The sequence below is a fragment of the Cydia amplana genome, chromosome Z (assembly GCF_948474715.1).
Source record: "Cydia amplana chromosome Z, ilCydAmpl1.1, whole genome shotgun sequence".
Classification (NCBI taxonomy): domain Eukaryota; kingdom Metazoa; phylum Arthropoda; class Insecta; order Lepidoptera; family Tortricidae; genus Cydia; species Cydia amplana.
Window position 1 is genome coordinate 33,991,666 of NC_086096.1, and position 22,925 is coordinate 34,014,590.

At 42.6% G+C, this 22,925-nt stretch overlaps 2 protein-coding genes across 2 annotated transcripts in view; one reads left to right on the forward strand and one right to left on the reverse strand.

Annotated features, from left to right (window-relative positions):
• The window catches only part of LOC134661242 (probable E3 ubiquitin-protein ligase HERC2), an 83,335-nt gene extending 80,993 nt beyond the window's left edge, over window positions 1-2,342 (reverse strand). Inside the window, exon 1 of the mRNA XM_063517229.1 lies at window positions 1,902-2,342. Coding sequence (XP_063373299.1) covers window positions 1,902-2,138 — 237 coding nt within the window. The 5' untranslated portion in view covers window positions 2,139-2,342. The remainder of the gene's footprint in view (window positions 1-1,901) is intronic.
• Window positions 2,343-3,607: 1,265 nt separating this feature from the next.
• Window positions 3,608-20,734, forward strand: LOC134660686 (uncharacterized). The gene is made up of 20 exons (XM_063516466.1): window positions 3,608-3,763; window positions 4,481-4,676; window positions 5,372-5,493; window positions 6,620-6,744; window positions 7,163-7,238; window positions 7,764-7,984; window positions 8,275-8,453; window positions 9,403-9,556; window positions 14,557-14,654; window positions 15,165-15,274; window positions 15,495-15,711; window positions 15,780-15,895; window positions 15,934-16,083; window positions 16,311-16,460; window positions 16,499-16,648; window positions 16,687-16,836; window positions 16,875-17,024; window positions 18,417-18,559; window positions 19,844-20,033; window positions 20,342-20,734. Exons 1-20 carry the CDS (start codon window positions 3,721-3,723, stop codon window positions 20,728-20,730), a joined length of 3,129 nt encoding a protein of 1,042 aa, XP_063372536.1. The 5' UTR covers window positions 3,608-3,720; the 3' UTR covers window positions 20,731-20,734.
• Window positions 20,735-22,925: the final 2,191 nt, after the last annotated feature.

A 22,925-nucleotide genomic window follows, 5' to 3' on the forward strand; every position in this document is an offset into this window, starting at 1 on the left:
CGATCCGTATTTGCCATGCGGGGGCACCTCCGGCAGTCCTAGGTGCACGTTCAGAGTCCGGAAACTTGACTCGTGCAACACGGCACGCCGCGATGGCTCCGCAATACATGATCGCGTGCGTATCATCTAAATCTTTACTAGTCCGTAGATATGGCTCTAGTAAAGCATTTAGGGCTCCCATTAGCGCTAGATTGCGTCTATTCATAGGCAAACGTGGTAATCGTGGCCTAGTGTTGGGAGTGGAGCGATACTGCGTAATCGCCTCATCCAGAGTCCTCCTCAGTTGCTCATTGGCTGTACTACTCACACTCTGCGCGATCTCCTCCTCGTCGGCGTTGAGATCCACCCGCGGTACCCTCGGTGCCCGGTCGGGTGCGGGCACCGGATTCGGCGACGTCGCGGGCGGGTCCCGCGCCGAGGTGGAGGCCGCGCAAGCAGAGAGAGCCTCCAGGCGAAGCCGATCAAGTGTCGTGTCATCCAGCCGCTTTAGCCGCTGAATGACGCGCACCTGATCCGATAGTCGCTGCTCCGACACGGTGATGGTGGGTTCAAGAGCCTGAAACAGAGGCAGTATTCTTGAACGATAGGCGGATAGTTGTGTTCCCCCCTCTGTAGCCCCATAATAGGCGCGCATGACGTTCTCGTTCATTTGTCGAGTCCATCTCATGCGTCGCACTATACCACCGGCAGCGGGAGCCGTGGGCGGGGCAGGATGTCCCGCAGGCCCCAAGCGTGCCGGCAGCGGTGGCCGCCCTCGTCGCGCAGGTGGTCGTGGCGGCGGCGGCGGCGGCCCGCACTCGTCGCTCGACTCGCTGGTGCTGGTATCGGGCGCAGTGGCGAAATCATCGCCCGATTGCGAGGAGACGGATGATGATGCGGACGAGGGTGGTGGGCGTGCGTTTCGTGGAGACGCTAGTTGAGCTCGTGTTTTGCTTCTCGTTTGCATTTTCGTTTAGGGAGTTTTGTCATACATGTTGAACATTATTTTCCATGGTCGATTATAACCCGTATATATACATAATAGTATGTAGCAGTCTGGGGCTATATTTTTTGCAAAATTAATGTAGAAAGCAACATGTAAATACAAAATCTAGAAAATATCTTAAGAGATTTTACAAAAACACGACTGACTGACTTATTATTATTATTATATTGTTTAATACACTAGCAGCTGAAAGCTGATGCGTGTATATCACTGCACTTGTTTTTTTTAACGATTAATTATTATGAGAATTTAAAACTACACAAATACATTTATTTGAATGGAATTACTTAAATGCATTCATTTGTTCCATTCACCTGTCCTTATAATGTAAGAGTATATTAGAAACATGAAAGATATAATTATAATCTGAGTAGAAGTCATTATACAATTTTACCTCTCAGCCGCACACATACACTCACATGATTCCGTGTGGTAATTATTGAATGTAATTATTAATGTGAGCTAAATTCCTCCTACTAGTGTAGATCCGTGTTCAGTTCAGGCATTGTGTTACCAAATTTGGAATTATATTATTTCAATTCTCTTCCATTCTTCACCAAGATACACCATGATGCATCTTCTCTTAAATAAAAGCTGTTTTGTTACAATCAACTCCATTATTTATACAATGACTCACTCGCAATAATATCTGAGTGAATTGTGTAATTAATAGATTGTAAATGTACCTAAACATATTATAATGGTTTGATCCAAATACCAACTGTTGCATATCTGTGACCTTACATATAATATTGATATTTGATATCCTAACTTCACTCATAATAGAAGTTGGCTTGCAGTTATCAATGATTCACTCTATCTATTAAAACAGTTTCTAATAAACGACCTTGGTACACTCCAAAGCCTAAGTAGGTCAAAAAAAAACATTAAAAAATTATTTGTATTTTGCACTCACCCTCAATCCACAATAGTATTTGCCATTGTCTCCGAGCTTGGCAGTGATACCAGCTTTGTTGAGCAACCCTGCAGTGGCATCTAGAATCACTTCACTATCCTGAATAATGGTGTTGTAATGGTTGGCCAGTATTTGCGGACATTGTACCGCTCCTTGCAGGTCCGGATTCAGCCATTTAGCGTCGAAATGCTGCTGCGGACGAAAGATGAACTCGTCCGTGTCCTCGGCGCCAGACATTATCGCAACCGGTACTTGCTACCCGAAACACATATTATTATGATTGCATCGCAACCGGGTCGAGAATGCGCTATCCACAATGGATACTTGATCACTCCCACTCTTCACTCGCGAAACTTGCTCAATTGCTCACATTACTCGAACTAGATTGTAAATTTTTAGCAGATTGAGTAGGTATGTACTTTAACTACTCTTGTGAAAATCTGGGTAGTACAGTGGTTTGTACAGTAGTATAGTACCTAGGTAATCGATAAAACCTAAATGGCTGTCATGTCATACTTGTAGGGTTGTCACACATGTTATATTCATGTTCATGCATTGTTCATGCGTTAATAGTTTGGTTAATATATAGCTGGTCAAGCAGATCTTGTCAGTAGAAAATTGCGGTAAATTTGAAAAATGTAGGGGCGAAGGGATATCGTCCCATAGAAAATTTGAATTTCGCACCTTTTTCTACTGACAAGATTGCTTGACCATCACGATTTTATCGTCACGCCACAGCAGGAACGAAGGGAAAGTTCAGATTTTTAATTACAATACATAAATACGTACTAAAATATGTGTTCCGCAATAATTGAATCATTTTATTAAATTATAATATATTCATAATCCATTAGAATTTCAATTTTGTTTATTTTTAACGAAGAAATTGAAGCTTTATTAATCGCTTTTCCGTTCCGCTGTGTAGCGTTTATCGATATACAACATGATTAAAATCGACTTTTCACGTCCGTAAAAATGCACACATAGACATTTTTACGCACAAATACACAGCTTTGTAACCACCAAAACGGCAACAACTGGATTTGAAGTTCGTCTTGTCAACAATATAGTTGTCCTTTTTTGACAAGTGGCATTTTCACAAGAGGGAGGAGAGAGAAGTGATACTAGTTCCTGCGCCGTCAAAGAGAACAAACACGTTGGGGCCTTGTATTATAGCTGGTCAACCAAATCTTGTCAGTAAAAAAAGGCGCAAAATTCAAATTTTGTATGGGACGATATCCCTTCGCGCCTACATTTTTCAATTTTGCCGCCTTTTTCTACTGTCAAGATCTGGTTGACCAAGTATATATGATGCGAACTTTATATGGTAACCCACGCACCGCAGAAACAGATATCTCTTTCTCGCTCTCACTTATAGGTGCGGCGCACCGTGACCTTGGTGCGGTGCGGTAGTGTGTAATGGCTTGAGAGCGAGAAACAGATCTCTAATATACTTACTCTTTGATTGTCAATATCACATTGCTGGTCAAGCAAATCTTTTCAATAGAAATAGGCGGCAAATTTGAAAAATGTAGGCGCGAAGGAATATCGTCCCATACTAGAAACTTTGAATTTTGCGCCTTTTTTACTGACAAGATATGCTTGACCAGCTATATATTATTATATACTCTGTGGAGTCTGCTGTGATGGTTCTGTGGGTCTTTATGACATTTCGTGTACCGATCATTCATAGATCATATTTAGCGTGTTTCTCATTATTTTCCATTATTTATCACTGGAATTGTTGAATTATAAAAATAAGCTAATGATATAGAAATAATTATTTGTGTTTACAGCCAAGCAAATTTAGGACAGCCTAATGGATGTTGATATTTTGCTTGACAATAAAGAATACTTGTATGGTAAATATAATCTTATTATTACACCCATCGTTTTTCCGGCTTTGTTTCGTTTACTATAATAACAATGCGCTTATATTGTTATGTCTTCTCACGCTCTATTGTTTTCTGTGCTGACTGCACAACATTTTAATGTGTAACGTTATTACCAACAAACTATCGCAATACATACTTTAAATACAATATCCGCTACATACGTGGTTTTTACGCGTTATTTGACCTTGAACACTCTTTTTACACGCATGCCTGCACCTGCTGAAATTGTATTTATAAACAGTATATAAGTGAAACCTTCTGATTGCCTTATCATCATTACTATCTTTATTTTTGTAGTAATATAAATGCGGCGTTACTGAATATTGTTGGTTCTCTCTTTATTAAATTCGTAGTAAATACTTGAAGTGGTTATTATACTAATCTATGACTCAGGGCCTCAAGTTTAAGCAAATTAAGCCTTGTACATTAGTCCCTCCCTAACTTTATTGCATTACTCTGATTTAAACCATTATAAGGCAGTGGCAATATATTTCCCACAATTGTTTTGTGATTCTATTTTAATGAAAACATGGAGTTTTTGTAACTCAACAGAAAATTACATTTGTGCCAAATTGAGATTTGGTGTTTTTTTCCACCTAGAATAAGGTGCTTCAAACTTACCTAATTTTATTGATTTTACTTTATTTATACTTTCAAAATCTCAATAGACCTTTTAAATTTCAGGTGATGATTTTCTTGAGCAGTTAACAAAAGACTACCAATGGTCCTCAGTGTTGGATGCAACTAATGCATCTCCAAGTGAGATATTAGCAGATGCCGCTTCATTCCTTATTCCGCCAGTTTCACCAATACAGAGCATCAAATCGTCTTCCAATGATAGTAGCAATTCAGACTCGAGCAGTGATGATGACTCCAAAAAGTATGTACATTTTAGCATAGGAAACTTCTTATATATTTCTTCTTCTTGTTATATTTTGTATGCATGACATGAATTTATTAAATTCTGCTACCTAAAGGTTGTCTGGAAGAGATCGCTTTCAAGTGATAAGACCTGTTGTTTATCCTCTTGATTTCTGCATTTTATTTTGTTGTTTTATCCTCCTAAGGCACACTATACAAAAAAAATGCAATTTAAAATTGTAATCAATAGTGAAGGAAATATATGGTTGAATATCTTTTTTATTAATAAAACTAAATGAAAGAAGTGCAACTCTGTTCCAATTTGATTTATAATGGTCTAATTTAAATTACATTGAAGTAATTAGTAATATGGGTAGGAATGTGTGCCTTAATTACAAGGTGAAAGCAGTTGTCCCCTAGATTTATTCTGTAAAAAAGAAAGGAATTGAGCAAATTACTGATGAATCTCGTTGGTATAACTACTAACCATAAAACACACCTAACTTAACCAATCCCACCTATTATTTTATTTATATTTATATGAGCCTAGAGTGCCCCACTGCTGGGCAAAGACCTCCCTTTCCACGTATCCCGGTCTTGACCCATCTCCCACCAGTTCCTGTCAAAGGCGTCAAGGTCATCTCGCCAACGCCAATCCCACCTATAGAGTTTATTCATTTGAAGCATCATTAATACATTTATTTGTAATTGCAGCAGCTCCTCAAATACCCCCAGAGATTCTTCTGTGTCACCATTTGATTGGATCTCCAGTTTTGAAGATGAACCTGCAAATAATTTGAATTTAGAAGATATAGAACAGTTCCTACAGAAATGTGGTATGCTTAAAATTTTGTCATATTATCTAATACCTTTAAACGAGCAATTCTTGTTTATTTATTTATCTTCTCTAACGATTTCGATGAAATTTGGTATATAGGGGTTTTCGGGGGCTAAAAATCGATCTAGCTAGGTCTTATCTCTGGGAAAACGCGCATTTCCGAGTCATTATATGTTTTCCGAGCGAAGCTCGGTCACCCAGATATTGATTAATAAAGCAATAAATAATATATGTCTGTAAGGCCGCAGACTGCAACCACACAAAAACGATCAAAACGCGAATTTAAAATTTTCTATGGGTTGATATACCTTCGCGCCTACATTTTTCAAATTTGCCGCCTTTTTCTACTGACAAGATCTGCTTGACCAGCTATATATGTATAGACTTGAATGAATCTGTTTTGGGCGACAGCGGCGGCCGCGGCGGTCACCGCACCCCGACGTGCTCACCTAGACGCGCGCTGTGTGCATGCAGTCCGCAGCCTAAAAAGAAAACTCGTTCAATAGGCTACATGACTATTTTTTTTTTTATGGTATCAATCGATCGGGTTTGTTTTTAGGATCAAATGTCTATATGGGACCCATTGCACTAAAGTAACACAAATGTCAGAAATTGTAGTCAAAGTCCGACAGTCGCACTTCACTCGCGAAACGCCCTATACAAAACGGCCAGAGGCCGTGACGTCATCGCCCATCTTGTAGTATGGACAAAACAAGAAAATTGCGTTTTTGTCGGTGAAATATTGCGTTTATGTATATAGTTGCTATACAATATTTTTTTGGATGAAACGTAAGGAATCGAATGGTACCCTTACTTTTATCGTTTTTGGAAGTTAAAAAAAACTTAAATTTTGAAACTTTCAGGTCCTGCAATTTTGTAATTTTTCAATATTTTATTTTAATATCCACATTATTGTGATAAATTGCTCGTTTGCTATCTATTTTACTAGATTTTGTTATAAAATTCAACATGTGTCATCATCCCTATTATCCTGTGCTCAAGCTATAAAGGGCATGATCCAAATTCCAAAATAAATTGTTGATATTGAAGCGGTTGGTGTGTGAAGATAAAATATCACATAGTTAGCACAGAACAGATATTTTCATCCCTTTCACGTGTAACAGATTCCTCCAACGCCGTTCCATCGTTGACTGTACAGCCGCCAAATGTCAGGCCGCCGGAACATACACAGGCCCGGCCGCACCACAGGCCGGTGGTCGCCATCGAGAATGGAGTCATCAAAATAGAGGTGAATGACCTTTGCTATATCTACTTTCTCCATAAGAAGAAAAAGAAGAGGGAGTTGGAAGAGGTAGACCTTGGCGGACTTTCTCTGATCAGGTCGGGGAAATCCTGAAGAAAGGCCAGCCCTAGTAGCACGGTCGCATTTTTATAGTTTATCACCATGCCTGTCACGTTCTAACAAGTATGTAAGTGCGAAAGTGACAGGCATAGTGATAGTTGATAAAAATGGAACCGTGCTGAGCCTGCCGGTCAGCTAAACCGGCGAGCGTGTATGAGGAATGTTATGAAAGTGAAGGAAGCGAAAGAGGTATGTCTGGATCATAGCAAGTGGAAATCCGTGGCCTCTGCCTACCGCGTGATTATATGTATATGTATTTACTTCCTCCAATTGAAGGGATTCTCCTTAAAAAAAATTGTTTCAGGGAATCAAATATGAAAGTACAACCATAAATCAAAACTTCACGAAAACCCAACCCGTGGATAAGGATGCTTGTCAAGGTATGTAGCTAATGGCAGAAAATCTCCATTATTCTATAACAAATATTGGCATTCCAGCTGTGTGAAGCTGCTACTTTTGCAATGTAAAAAAGTCAGCATGGAATTTTTTTTAAAATTTAAAGGGTCACACGAACCTGTTGCCTAAAAGCCGCTCCCATATCGAAGTTACGCTCTCATTTTAAAACGACTTGCATAAATGACATGAAACTTGTCATGAATATTTACGTAACATACGAGTATATTTATGTCTGGTACTAGTTATTGTTGCTAAAATTCTGAAAATTGAGTGAGTAGAAGTTTTGCATATAAAACTTTTTCTCACTCTTTCTTTGTATTATCCACTCACAAGCTTTTGGCAACTCTAGTTGCCAGCTGTCACCCTTATTTTATTATATTATTAGAGGTCACTGAAAACTATCTATCATGTGTATAATTAATTACTAGCAACAAAAACTAAATAATACAAAATATTTGCTGCTTAAATAAACATTATTATTGTGAATAATCTCTCTTTTCTACTTGTAGTCAATGGCCGCCTACCAAACAGACCAAATTATTTCAAAGTAGTCAATGAGCACAGCTCACCCACAGTCAAAGACCAAGTTGTGAACAAACAAATTAAGCTGGTGGTCGATCAGAAAAAAGTGCCCAGTTTGCTGTTGGATCAAGCTAACATTCCGGAAAGCACGATAGGGGGCAAGATCGCCATATCTCCTTTACCTCATAAAGTCAACTACCAAAGAAAGGTAAGTGAAATTTAAAGTTCTAGCTCCGTGCATTTTTGAGCTGAGAAAGCGGGTGTGTGCAACGCCGTGCACCGAGTCTAGGGGTGCAATCAGGGCGCCCCTAGATGTCTAGGAAAAAAAAACTATCTATATTTCTTTCCGCTTAGAATTATTCATCGAGCGTGTTCCCCGTCCGTACGAAGTTACACGTAGTTTTGTCTTGCTTATTGGCGAAATGAGCTGGATATTGTATGTCTTATATATCAGACTACGGCGGTTAAAAGGTTAATCATGAATGTTACATATTTCAGGTGTCGCCGCCTCGAAACAATATAGTATTGTTGCCCGCGGTACCGAACGCCAGTTCAAATGGAGGAGTACAAAAACCAATCACCACAGACGATAACTCCCTAAGCTCTGTAGACTTATCTAATTTAACTGAAGAAGAAATCAAAGCGTTGAAGAAACAACAAAGGATGATAAAGAATCGGTAAGTATTAAAAAAAGTACCATTCCGGTATCAAGCTAACTTGCACCTTATGCCAATGCATTTAGGTTTCTAAAGCAATAGTGAATCATAAGTGTCTATAAGGATCACACACTGTAACATGGTAAAAAGATAAAGAGGACTCTTAGGGTAAACGTTCACGAGAAATGAAGTGGAGGTGGGTGCGAGGAATATATCCATCAATCAGAACGCCGATAGAAACGCCGCCCCAACAGAAATAAAACCAAATATTGCTTCGATATTTCTCTCGTCTGTGACAATTGTTCACTTAACTTTGACGTACTTCGCACATGTCGATAGTCACAGTTCAGCATTTACTTGCCGCCATTACATATGAATGTAGTTTTCACACCTATTCAGAAAAGAACTTTTCTTCCCTGCTAGGAGGGATCAAAGTGGCACTTTTCTGTTCTGCACACTATTTTTACATTTTATTTCCACATTATTTTTTTAGCTTAAAATTTAAGCTAAAAAAATAATTATTTATTTAAGCCTTAAATAATCTGTTTAAGCATCAGATTGCGTCAACACTAATTTTTTTTTCCTCATAGTTGATGTGAAAAGTAGTAAGTGTGTGTCACACGGTATCAAAATTATTTCGTCTTGGGCGTTAACACTTGAATCCCTCATTACGCTCAGAATTCTACCTTAGAATCCCGAACGTAGTGAGGATCCATCGCTTCATTCAGGATTCAATGTACGCCCTTGACGGAAATATATAATTTTGATCCCTTGTAACACAAACTACTATTTCAATTTTACGCGGACTTATAGTCTATTTTTTTATTCGGTAGACTAAAATGACATTTCATAGTATGAACATCATGTGTCATTCCATACTATGAAATGTCATTTTAGTCTACCGAATAAAAAAATAGACTTTACAATCACGACGTCTAATTTAGAAGCATGTCTTTTTCTAATATAACAGTGAATCAGCGTGCCAATCGCGTCAGAAGAAGAAAGACTATGTACTCTCCCTCCAGCACCAACTGATGGAAGCTCATAACGAGATCGCGCAGCTGAGACGAGAGAACACCGAGCTCCGGAGCCAGCTAGCTCTCTGCCCCCCGAGGGGCCGCAAGGTACGCATACTGAACCGGTATCTCACTGACCACCTCAACCACTAGACATAACAATCCAGCCCACCACGTCACCATTCAGTCTGTGTGTCATCTACACGAGCACAGTGGCTCTGTCTGATGCTCACAGCAGTATAGCACAGAGAACACCGAGCTCCGGAGCCAGCTAGCTCTCTGCCCCCCGAGGGGCCGCAAGGTACGCATACTGAACCGGTATCTCACTGACCACCTCAACCACTAGACATAACAATCCAGCCCACCACGTCACCATTCAGTCTGTGTGTCATCTACACGAGCACAGTGGCTCTGTCTGATGCTCACAGCAGTATAGCACAGAGAACACCGAGCTCCGGAGCCAGCTAGCTCTCTGCCCCCCGAGGGGCCGCAAGGTACGCATACTGAACCGGTATCTCACAGACCATCTCAACCACTAGACAGAACAATCCAGCCCACCACTTCACCATTCAGTCTGTGTGTCATCTAGCACAGTGGCTCTGTCTGATGCTCACAGCAGTATAGCACAGAGAACACCGAGCTCCGGAGCCAGCTAGCTCTTTGCCCCCCGAGGGGCCGCAAGGTACATACTGAACCGGTATCTCACTGACCACCTCAACCACTAGACAGAACAATCCAGCCCACCACTTCACCATTCAGTCTGTGTGTCATCTACATGAGCTCAGTGGCTCTGTCTGATGCTCACAGCAGTATAGCACAGAGAACACCGAGCTGCGGAGCCAGCTAGCTCTCTGCCCCCCGAGGGGCCGCAAGGTACGCATACTGAACCGGTATCTCACTGACCACCTCAACCACTAGACAGAACAATCCAGCCCACCACTTCACCATTCAGTCTGTGTATCATCTACACGAGCACAGTGGCTCTGTCTGATGCTCACAGCAGTATAGCACAGAGAACACCGAGCTCCGGAGCCAGCTAGCTCTCTGCCCCCCGAGGGGCCGCAAGGTACGCATACTGAACCGGTATCTCACAGACCATCTCAACCACTAGACAGAACAATCCAGCCCACCACTTCACCATTCAGTCTGTGTGTCATCTAGCACAGTGGCTCTGTCTGATGCTCACAGCAGTATAGCACAGAGAACACCGAGCTGCGGAGCCAGCTAGCTCTCTGCCCCCCGAGGGGCTGCAAGGTACGCATACTGAACCGGTATCTCACTGACCACCTCAACCACTAGACAGAACAATCCAGCCCACCACTTCACCATTCAGTCTGTGTATCATCTACACGAGCACAGTGGCTCTGTCTGATGCTCACAGCAGTATAGCACAGAGAACACCGAGCTCCGGAGCCAGCTAGCTCTCTGCCCCCCGAGGGGCCGCAAGGTACGCATACTGAACCGGTATCTCACTGACCACCTCAACCACTAGACACAACAATCCAGCCCACCACTTCACCATTCAGTCTGGGTGTCATTTAGCACAGTGGCTCTGTCTGATGCTCACAGCAGTATAGCACAGAGAACACCGAGCTCCGGAGCCAGCTAGCTCTCTGCCCCCCGAGGGGCCGCAAGGTACATACTGAACCGGTATCACACAGACCACCTCAACCACTAGACACAACAATCCAGCCCACCACTTCACCATTCAGTCTGTGTGTCATCTACACGAGCACAGTGGCTCTGTCTAATGCTCGCAGCAGTATAGCACAGAGAACACCGAGCTCCGGAGCCAGCTAGCTCTCTGCCCCCCGAGGGGCCGCAAGGTACGCATACTGAACCGGTATCTCACTGACCACCTCAACCACTAGACAGAACAATCCAGCTCACCACTTCACCATTCAGTCTGTGTGTCATCTACACGAGCACAGTGGCTCTGTCTAATGCTCGCAGCAGTATAGCACAGAGAACACCGAGCTCCGGAGCCAGCTAGCTCTCTGCCCCCCGAGGGGCCGCAAGGTACGCATACTGAACCGGTATCTCACTGACCACCTCAACCACTAGACAGAACAATCCAGCCCACCACTTCACCATTCAGTCTGTGTATCATCTACACGAGCACAGTGGCTCTGTCTGATGCTCACAGCAGTATAGCACAGAGAACACCGAGCTCCGGAGCCAGCTAGCTCTCTGCCCCCCTAGGGGCCGCAAGGTACGCATACTGAACCGGTATCTCACAGACCATCTCAACCACTAGACAGAACAATCCAGCCCACCACTTCACCATTCAGTCTGTGTGTCATCTAGCACAGTGGCTCTGTCTGATGCTCACAGCAGTATAGCACAGAGAACACCGAGCTCCGGAGCCAGCTAGCTCTTTGCCCCCCGAGGGGCCGCAAGGTACATACTGAACCGGTATCTCACTGACCACCTCAACCACTAGACAGAACAATCCAGCCCACCACTTCACCATTCAGTCTGTGTGTCATCTACATGAGCTCAGTGGCTCTGTCTGATGCTCACAGCAGTATAGCACAGAGAACACCGAGCTGCGGAGCCAGCTAGCTCTCTGCCCCCCGAGGGGCCGCAAGGTACGCATACTGAACCGGTATCTCACTGACCACCTCAACCACTAGACAGAACAATCCAGCCCACCACTTCACCATTCAGTCTGTGTATCATCTACACGAGCACAGTGGCTCTGTCTGATGCTCACAGCAGTATAGCACAGAGAACACCGAGCTCCGGAGCCAGCTAGCTCTCTGCCCCCCGAGGGGCCGCAAGGTACGCATACTGAACCGGTATCTCACAGACCATCTCAACCACTAGACAGAACAATCCAGCCCACCACTTCACCATTCAGTCTGTGTGTCATCTACACGAGCACAGTGGCTCTGTCTAATGCTCGCAGCAGTATAGCACAGAGAACACCGAGCTCCGGAGCCAGCTAGCTCTCTGCCCCCCGAGGGGCCGCAAGGTACGCATACTGAACCGGTATCTCACTGACCACCTCAACCACTAGACAGAACAATCCAGCCCACCACTTCACCATTCAGTCTGTGTGTCATCTACACGAGCACAGTGGCTCTGTCTAATGCTCGCAGCAGTATAGCACAGAGAACACCGAGCTCCGGAGCCAGCTAGCTCTCTGCCCCCCGAGGGGCCGCAAGGTACGCATACTGAACCGGTATCTCACTGACCACCTCAACCACTAGACAGAACAATCCAGCCCACCACTTCACCATTCAGTCTGTGTATCATCTACACGAGCACAGTGGCTCTGTCTGATGCTCACAGCAGTATAGCACAGAGAACACCGAGCTCCGGAGCCAGCTAGCTCTCTGCCCCCCTAGGGGCCGCAAGGTACGCATACTGAACCGGTATCTCACAGACCATCTCAACCACTAGACAGAACAATCCAGCCCACCACTTCACCATTCAGTCTGTGTGTCATCTAGCACAGTGGCTCTGTCTGATGCTCACAGCAGTATAGCACAGAGAACACCGAGCTCCGGAGCCAGCTAGCTCTTTGCCCCCCGAGGGGCCGCAAGGTACATACTGAACCGGTATCTCACTGACCACCTCAACCACTAGACAGAACAATCCAGCCCACCACTTCACCATTCAGTCTGTGTGTCATCTACATGAGCTCAGTGGCTCTGTCTGATGCTCACAGCAGTATAGCACAGAGAACACCGAGCTGCGGAGCCAGCTAGCTCTCTGCCCCCCGAGGGGCCGCAAGGTACGCATACTGAACCGGTATCTCACTGACCACCTCAACCACTAGACAGAACAATCCAGCCCACCACTTCACCATTCAGTCTGTGTATCATCTACACGAGCACAGTGGCTCTGTCTGATGCTCACAGCAGTATAGCACAGAGAACACCGAGCTCCGGAGCCAGCTAGCTCTCTGCCCCCCGAGGGGCCGCAAGGTACGCATACTGAACCGGTATCTCACAGACCATCTCAACCACTAGACAGAACAATCCAGCCCACCACTTCACCATTCAGTCTGTGTGTCATCTAGCACAGTGGCTCTGTCTGATGCTCACAGCAGTATAGCACAGAGAACACCGAGCTGCGGAGCCAGCTAGCTCTCTGCCCCCCGAGGGGCTGCAAGGTACGCATACTGAACCGGTATCTCACTGACCACCTCAACCACTAGACAGAACAATCCAGCCCACCACTTCACCATTCAGTCTGTGTATCATCTACACGAGCACAGTGGCTCTGTCTGATGCTCACAGCAGTATAGCACAGAGAACACCGAGCTCCGGAGCCAGCTAGCTCTCTGCCCCCCGAGGGGCCGCAAGGTACGCATACTGAACCGGTATCTCACAGACCATCTCAACCACTAGACAGAACAATCCAGCCCACCACTTCACCATTCAGTCTGTGTGTCATCTAGCACAGTGGCTCTGTCTGATGCTCACAGCAGTATAGCACAGAGAACACCGAGCTCCGGAGCCAGCTAGCTCTCTGCCCCCCGAGGGGCCGCAAGGTACATACTGAACCGGTATCTCACTGACCACCTCAACCACTAGACAGAACAATCCAGCCCACCACTTCACCATTCAGTCTGTGTATCATCTACACGAGCACAGTGGCTCTGTCTGATGCTCACAGCAGTATAGCACAGAGAACACCGAGCTCCGGAGCCAGCTAGCTCTCTGCCCCCCGAGGGGCCGCAAGGTACGCATACTGAACCGGTATCTCACAGACCATCTCAACCACTAGACAGAACAATCCAGCCCACCACTTCACCATTCAGTCTGTGTGTCATCTAGCACAGTGGCTCTGTCTGATGCTCGCAGCAGTATAGCACAGAGAACACCGAGCTACGGAGCCAGCTCCCTGTCCCAGGTAGGGACACCGAGGCCGAAGCCGCCAGGCACTCATACAATAAGTAGTAGTATACTGCACTGTTCGCAAAAACTCGTATTTTGCCATTAGGAATCAACCCAGTTTTTCAATCAACTCAGGCCGGGCACGACTCCCGACTTGCTGTACAAATTAGATTATCGATGTTACCTCATTCTTTCACGGATTTATCACCAGCGACAAATTCAAACGATTTTTGAGCAATATAATATTTATCACCACAGATCCCGCGTTTGGACGGGAGGGTGTTGATACCTAAGAAGAACATCGCCGTGTTGTGCGCTATGGTGTTCATGGTGTCGGTCAACTTCAACATTTTAGGGTGAGTAGCTTTTATATATTCCTTATTTCGTTTAGACCGGGTATGTTTACTGGTTTAAGATTCATTATTTGTAAAAAAAAACCGTCTATTCTAAGTTTTTTTTTCTTTTTCGTTTGATTATATTTTTTTCCTTCCGTGAGCACTTCACCAGATGGTCTCATCGGAAGATCAGCACTGGGAGTCGATAGCATCATGATGAGATGAAACCATTTCGTGGCACTTTCTCCTTCCTGCGTTTGGTCTTACGGAAAAAAATCTGTTTAGATATGGATTGTATACATTTGGTTTACTTCCTTAACACAAATATAATAAAATCAATACTTTGTACACATCGGGCGGAATACTTACAATCGACATCTAAAATCCAATACATAAAAATCATGTACTTATCAATCACAAAGTAAAAGGTAACCACGGTGTAAATAGGTTTAGTTTCTCGGAAATTATTGCCGTTTTATGCTATTTTGCTCCTATTTTCGACTTACTAAAAATCTAAATGTTTGGTCTCAGGTGGGGTTCTAAACCACTGGTGGGGCCTTCTGGCACTCACGTCGGCACCAGACACTTATTGTGGTCAGAGGGTATCAAAGAGGTCCCCGAGCCAAGTCAAGTCGATAGAGGTAAGTGTGGGAAACGGGTGTGACTGCTCTTTACATTGGGACTTGTTTATATGTTGATTAGTTTTTATTGAGAGTTCATGCATTTGCTACTTGATACTTGCGTATAGTGGCAACCAGAGTTACCGAATAGCACACGAGGCAGTAAAGTCTCTATTACTCGGTTCCGGTCTACAATCAACCAGTAACACATTACACAATTCAATTTCAATCAACATTTCAGAATTCCAAGACGCCTCAAACCAGAGCGCGTACAGCGCCGACTGTCAGAACGTAACAGTGAAAGACGCGGGTCACATAAATCAGAATGAGAGCATTAGACTCGCTGGCGAGCTGAAGCGGTGGATCGGACGCGGCACCACGCTCAACTGGACGAACAATGAAGCCAAGGCAAAGAGGAGGACTAGTCGGTACTTCGCTGATAATAAAGTTACCGGTAAGTTATAAGTATACACCGTGAACTCTTGTTGAAAGGCATAGGACTCGTCAATCAGAACGAGAGCATTAGACTCGCTGGCGAGCTGAAGCGGTCGATCGGACGCGGCACCACGCTCAACTGGACGAACAATGAAGCCAAGGCAAAGAGGAGGACTAGTCGGTACTTCGCTGATAATAAAGTTACCGGTGAGTTATAAGTATACACCGTGAACACTTGTTGAAAGACACGGGGCACATCAATCAGAATGAGAGCATTAGACTCGCAGTCGAGCTGAAGCGGTGGATCGGACGCGGCACCACGCTCAACTGGACGAACAATGAAGCCAAGGCAAAGAGGAGGACTAGTCGGTACTTCGCTGATAATAAAGTTACCGGTAAGTTATAAGTATACACCGTGAACTCTTGTTGAAAGGCATAGGACGCGTCAATCAGAACGAGAGCATTTAGACTCGCTGGCGAGCTGAAGCGGTGGATCGGACGCGGCACCACGCTCAACTGGACGAACAATGAAGCCAAGGCAAAGAGGAGGACTAGTCGGTACTTCGCTGATAATAAAGTTACCGGTGAGTTATAAGTATACATCGTGAACACTTGTCGAAAGACACGGGGCACATCAATCAGAACGAGAGCATTAGACTCGCTGGCGAGCTGAAGCGGTGGATCGGACGCGGCACCACGCTCAACTGGACGAACAATGAAGCCAGGGCAAAGAGGAGGACTAGTCGGTACTTCGCTGATAATAAAGTTACCGGTGAGTTATAAGTATACATCGTGAACACTTGTCGAAAGACACGGGGCACATCAATCAGAACGAGAGCATTAGACTCGCTGGCGAGCTGAAGCGGTGGATCGGACGCGGCACCACGCTCAACTGGACGAACAATGAAGCCAAGGAAAAGAGGAGGACTAGTCGGTACTTCGCTGATAATAAAGTTACCGGTGAGTTATAAGTATACATCGTGAACACTTGTCGAAAGACACGGGGCACATCAATCAGAACGAGAGCATTAGACTCGCTGGTGAGCTGAAGCGGTGGATCGGACGCGGCACCACGCTCAACTGGACGAACAATGAAGCCAAGGAAAAGAGGAGGACTAGTCGGTACTTCGCTGATAATAAAGTTACCGGTGAGTTATAAGTATACATCGTGAACACTTGTCGAAAGACACGGGGCACATCAATCAGAACGAGAGCATTAGACTCGCAGTCGAGCTGAAGCGGTGGATCGGACGCGGCACCACGCTCAACTGGACGAACAATGAAGCCAAGGCGAAGAGGAGGACTAGCCGGTACTTCGCTGATAATAAAGTTACTGGTAAGTTGTAAGACTTCAACTGGACCAACAATTAACTGAAGAAGAGGCCCAGTCGGTACTTTTCTTATAATAAAATAATGGTGAGGTCTAAATATACAGCGAACACTGGTTGAAAGACAGGGTGCAGGGGAACATTAAGGACCGTACTAAAACGAAAGTAGACAACTTTTGGATCATATAAATAAGTACGTAAATGTAACTGCAATGAATAATAGTAGTTTTCGATACAAGTGCGAGAAGTATGTCATTTTGCACGAGTACCGAGGTTTGGGACGAGTGAAAATGACACTTCCGCACGTGTGTCGAACAACGTTTTTTAATACAATTGCGAAAAAACTACAATGAAATAAAAAACACAGTTTTATTTATTTTTTACCATTGTTTTTAACATTGAGTATTTTGACCACATAGTTGGTGCCTGATATTTTTCAGATAATTCAAGAAAGTACGCCAACAATACGTTTTCCGAGAATGATACAGTTTGCTTTTCTCGTTTCCAGTTGACGAAATGTTCATAGGCAGCAATGTATAATGCTTTCGATTTTTCCGGTAATATATTATACTGTCACTTGCAACGGATGCCTTTGCTTTGATATCTGGTGCCGTTAAATTAACTCCAAAATCGTCTGAATCACTCATTTTTATTTTATAACTTATGATACGTTCGTGGCAATTACAAACATAAATCACTTAAATGTTGAATAAAAATGGCGGGAAGGGAATAAAAAAGTTTTAATTGCCATTTTTTTTTCAATGTGGATTCTGTTGTCAGCATTATGCCAATTAAAGAGAAATTGTATTATTATTTCAGAACATAAAATTATGTAAAAAAACATGAATCTATTTTTATTTCTTTATATTTATATATATATATCTAATTAATTACATTTATATTCTTAAGTGCAGTGTACGAAAGACAGCTTCATTCAATCGCGCATTGTTCAAGTAATACTATTGGGTCTCGAATAATACTCCTTTATGCCCAATCGCGCCTTGTTCAGGTGGGTCATTTATAAGCGGGTCTCGAATAATACTCATTTATTTAAAAAGTATCAATTAGATTACTTTTTAGCACTAGTGTGAAAAAACAAACTTTACGCACGATTTGCAGCTACATAAACTAAACTTTTTGAGCAATTGTATTAAAAAAGCTTTTAAGTATATTATAAAACTTATTCATGGGTATCATTTGACGTCTGAAAAAATATAAGAAGGGGCCTTGTCAGTATTTTACTGATAATAAAATCGATAGTGGAGCCTAAATATGGTCTGTGTATACTTTTTGAAAGTCATGGGCCTATCATTCAGAAGAAAATCATAACTCGCAGACAAGATGATGATGGCTTTAATTGAATAAGGCCCATGCCTTTATGATTTCTTAATGTATTTCAGGTCTCTTCGGGTCATACAAGCTTTACAACAAGTTGAACCTAGAAGGTAATTTCTACGAGAAGCCGCGCCTCCGCCGCGTGAGGCGGGGGAAGGAGCTCGAGTTCGGAACAGCTATGATGGACTACGAAACTATTTACCCGAAGGTGAATTTATTTTAGAAACGTTTGTAATATCCTACCAATTGGGTACTTTCCTATACTTAAAATAAATTATTTCACACCATGCACGAAATAAAGCACCAGAGAATTATTAGAAAAACATAGATACCAGTTATTTTTAAACACGATTTCTATTTAATAAATCGGATGGAAATATAAAAAGTAGGTGAGTTGACTGTGACGTCACTACACACGTTTTCATATAAATTCCATTCCATAATATCTGGGTGACCGAGCTTCGCTCGGAAAATATATAAAAACTCGAAAATGTGCGTTTTCCCAGAGATAAGACCTAGCTAGATCGATTTTTCGCCCCCAAAAACCCCCGTATAGCAAATTTCATCGAAATCGTTAGAGCCGTTTTCGAGATCCCCGAAATATATATATATATATAAATAAATAAATAAACAAGAATTGCTCGTTTAAAGGTATTAGATTAGATTAGCAAATCGTTTTGACAGTTCTAAAAAAGAACCTGATTACTAGTAGGAATGTAGCCAATTGTTGATTTTGTCGGTAATTGAATCTATATTAGTTGATTAACCCTTCCACTCCCATCGAAATGTTAAAAACCTCTAATGCTAACTTTATCATATATTGTGACTTGGGACCAAGGCAACGTCTCTGACGACGCGATATCCTGACGGTGGCGGATGACGGTTAATGAGATAACATTCGAACAAGACGTATTTGATTTTCTTTCTTTACGTTTTTTTCTTTCTTCGTTTTACTCTTAATTTTTTTTCCACGTTATGAAAACTGAAAATAGTTATGGCATAGAGGAAAAAATACATAGATTGCTCACTCCACACATCAGTTTTGGTGCCAAAAAGACTATTATTTTCACAGTCTACATCTAGCATCGAGTAGCGGAATTACCAGTACTGCTACTTGACAATAGATGTAGCACCGACCGGAAAGTCTTATGTTGTTGAGCATTATATATGCTAGATGTATTGTATAGACTGTGAAAATAATAGTCTTTTTGGTACCAAAACTGATGTATGGAGTGAGCACTCTTTTGTCTTATTATATTTCTCTATGGTTATGACATCATCGATTTAGAAAGAAAATACATTTATTTACGTCAAACTAAACCAGTTATTTACACTGTTTAATTGATATTTAGGACAACAACAGCCGTAAATAAAAGTTTTACATATGAATGCTCACATAACAGATGGCCAATAACAGTTAATACTTGTAAGTTGGAACACAGTGGGTATGGGTATCTGAATATGAATAACACATTTCTAATATCGTTCAAAGGTGACGCCCGACTACGAATACGGTGAGTTCGGCGAGTGGAACGCGTTGCTCCGCGCGCTACACCGCCGCGACGACACGTTCTACGTGGTCGGCGTGGGCAAGGGAGAACACCTGCTGTTGCCCGCCGTCTCGCACAACGTCACCACGCCGCCCAAGATGGCGCTCATACTGCCCGCTAAGACCGGGAACGGTGAGTCCACATTGCGCCTTAGCCATGACATTGCGCGACTGGCTTCGGCTAAGTCGCCATAGGTTGGAGCGAGACACAGCGGTCGGACCTTTTCTTCCCATCTATGGTTGTCGCCTTAGCCGAATCCGCCAGGCCGTTAGTGTAGACCCACAGCTGTACTACGTAGCCTAGAGAGAACATCTGCCGTATGAAATTTCACTTTTCAGAGACACGATGCGAAGAACGATAAAATCCGAGCAAACATCAAAAAACACTCTGCCTGTACTTTCTAAACATTAATGACTAAATACTTCATTCATCTTTTCCAGATTCCACGATGACCGACCACGTAACACTAATGCAGATCGATTGCTCCGTTGTGAACACTACCCTCGTCCAACTAAAGTCCGAAGCCCTACCCAAGAGCATAAGAGCGAAAAACGATCAGGTAAAACCCGCCGTCTACCCTTCCAAGCCTGACAAGAAACTTTTATACAACAAGAGAATGCCGGATAATGTCGATGCACTCCACAACATAAGCAATAATGTATCCAACTACCCAGTAAACCAGGACCGTGATAAAAACTTAGATTTAAGCAAGGACGATTTCTTCGCCCAATATTTATTATCAAAATACGAAGAAACTAAAGGTGATACGAAACAGACCAATAGTAGTAGAACAGAGAAAGATGAAACACAGAAGACAGGTGCTGTCTGATTTTTTTTAAGGGTCGTAGTGACAGAAAAACGTTGTTCTCTCTCTCTTCTACGCCAGTCTGCGGCTGTCGTGCATATACCGTATAGACCTCGTTAGCAAAATTGTCATTACCCCCCTCGTTGCAAAATGTACTATTTATTCGTTAACACTGCCCTAATTAACATGTTTTAATATCTGTCCAGATAATAAGGACATTAAATAACTAATAAGAGTAATAAGGCTGTAAAGCTTTCACATGTTGACAAGTCCAAATCCACGGTAGGTACTTATTTAGTTTTGTACATTTAGTAGTGTCACGATAATAAGAGTATATAATTCTTCCGGATACCTTCCTTTCTTTGTTATCAATAGTTATTTGTTAATTAATATATACCGTCAAACGGGGTGAATAGAGACGGCAGGGGTGAATAATGACAAAAGTTAAGACGTGATTGACCTGACAATTTATTAAAAAATACCCACACAAATTATACCATACAAAATCTACTATTATTTTCAATCGAATGATGCATTTTAAGGTTTGTCCCTATTCACCCAGGTTTACGGTACTGCTATTACCATGTTGTGATTGTTGCAATACCTATTTTTTGGTCTTAAAATAATTATGTTATTTACAATTGACTAGTATTTTACACGGCCACCAATCTTAATATTATACTGTGGTTTGAAATACTTCCATGGGTGTATCGTGTTGGGTTTTTATATACGTATATAATTATGATCAATATCAGTTTAACACAGGCGTATTATTGTATGATTATTGGTTTACCGAATTAATCGACTTAAGTGTACACCTTATTTGCGGTTTAGAAGGCGATACATTTACTATTTGGAATGATACTGTACAAGACTTATAAACCTAGTTCTTAGGAAAATCGACAAAATTTACTAAAATTGAAAAATTGATGGGTTCATTTCATCATGTATGTATATTATTTAGATGCACATATAGTTATTATAAATATCAATAAATTTATGAAACAGCATTTCAGCTAAGGCGATATCACGGAGGATGGCATGAGGTATACTGAGAAAGTTTCTTTCCAAACTCTGTTCCTTCATTGTTGTATTGCAATTCGCAAACCAGAGGCAAAAAAACTGCAGAGAAAATATATTTATAGCACCCGTGGCGTGTGCAGTTTGAATCTACTGGCTAGAGCAGTGGTTCCTAACCTGGGGGTAATTACCCCCGTGGGGGTAAAACTGGTATTTTACGGGGGTAATAAGCTAACCTAATACATATAACAATACAACAAACGTACACGTTTTATTTTTTATTACCATTGGGAGGAGGGGTAAAATCAGGTTCCCTAGTTAGTCATAGGGGTGACCGGACTGAAAAGGTTAGGAACCACTGGGCTAGAGTCATAGATTAGATAATCGGTTAACATTAAATGGCTGAATCTTTTTTATATGGCGTCTCCAGTTTGCTGTTTTTGGTTCAATAGTGAAATTAGTGAACGTACGAAAAGAGTTTACTTTAAAACCGGCTAGGTTAACTTACTTCTTATGTAACAAACTTTAAAACACCCTCTCATTACATGCTAGCTTGCTAGCAGTATTGATCCCATAACCTTGTAGGATATATTACCGATCTCAGCATAGTATGTTTAATGTGTATAAGTTTTTATGTATACTGACTAATGCAAAATGGCAACTGATACTTGCACTGTTAGCAGTTAGACAATAATTACAATTTGTGTGTATTGTAGACATGAAGGGACCTGCAAATATGACGTAGGTGTACGTAGACGCTAAAATTTTGAAGCTGTAGGTAAAAGCACAGGTCACGCAAGCTGTGTGCCGTCTCTTATAAGGATTTGTATATTACAACGCGTACCTGCAAGTGCACGTCTACGCACACGCATCCGGTGTGCACAGGCCTTTATAATGGTGCTGTCACACTGTCGCAGCCAAGTCGGTGTAAAGATAAAGTATAAGTAATATTTGAACCTTTGATATTTGGTTAAATGCAAAAATGGAATAGACACTCCAACGTCGATGGCACAGGCGAGCCAATGTGGATTACCTATATTGTACCTAAAGTCTATTTTTTTATTCGATAGACTAAAATGACATTTCATAGTATGAACATAAAATGTCATTTCATACTATGAAATGTCATTTTAGTCTACCGAATAAAAAAATAGACTTTAATAGCGTAACCTTAACACTTCTAAGCGTTCTTGGCTCTC

Bases quoted from the DNA above. Each gene is read 5' to 3' on its own strand.
- LOC134660686 (XM_063516466.1), top strand. From the start codon at position 3,721: ATGGATGTTGATATTTTGCTTGACAATAAAGAATACTTGTATG. The intron at 3,764-4,480 runs GTAAATATAATC...TTTAAATTTCAG, and splicing joins CAATAAAGAATACTTGTATG to GTGATGATTTTCTTGAGCAG. The intron at 18,560-19,843 runs GTGAATTTATTT...TATCGTTCAAAG, and splicing joins ACGAAACTATTTACCCGAAG to GTGACGCCCGACTACGAATA.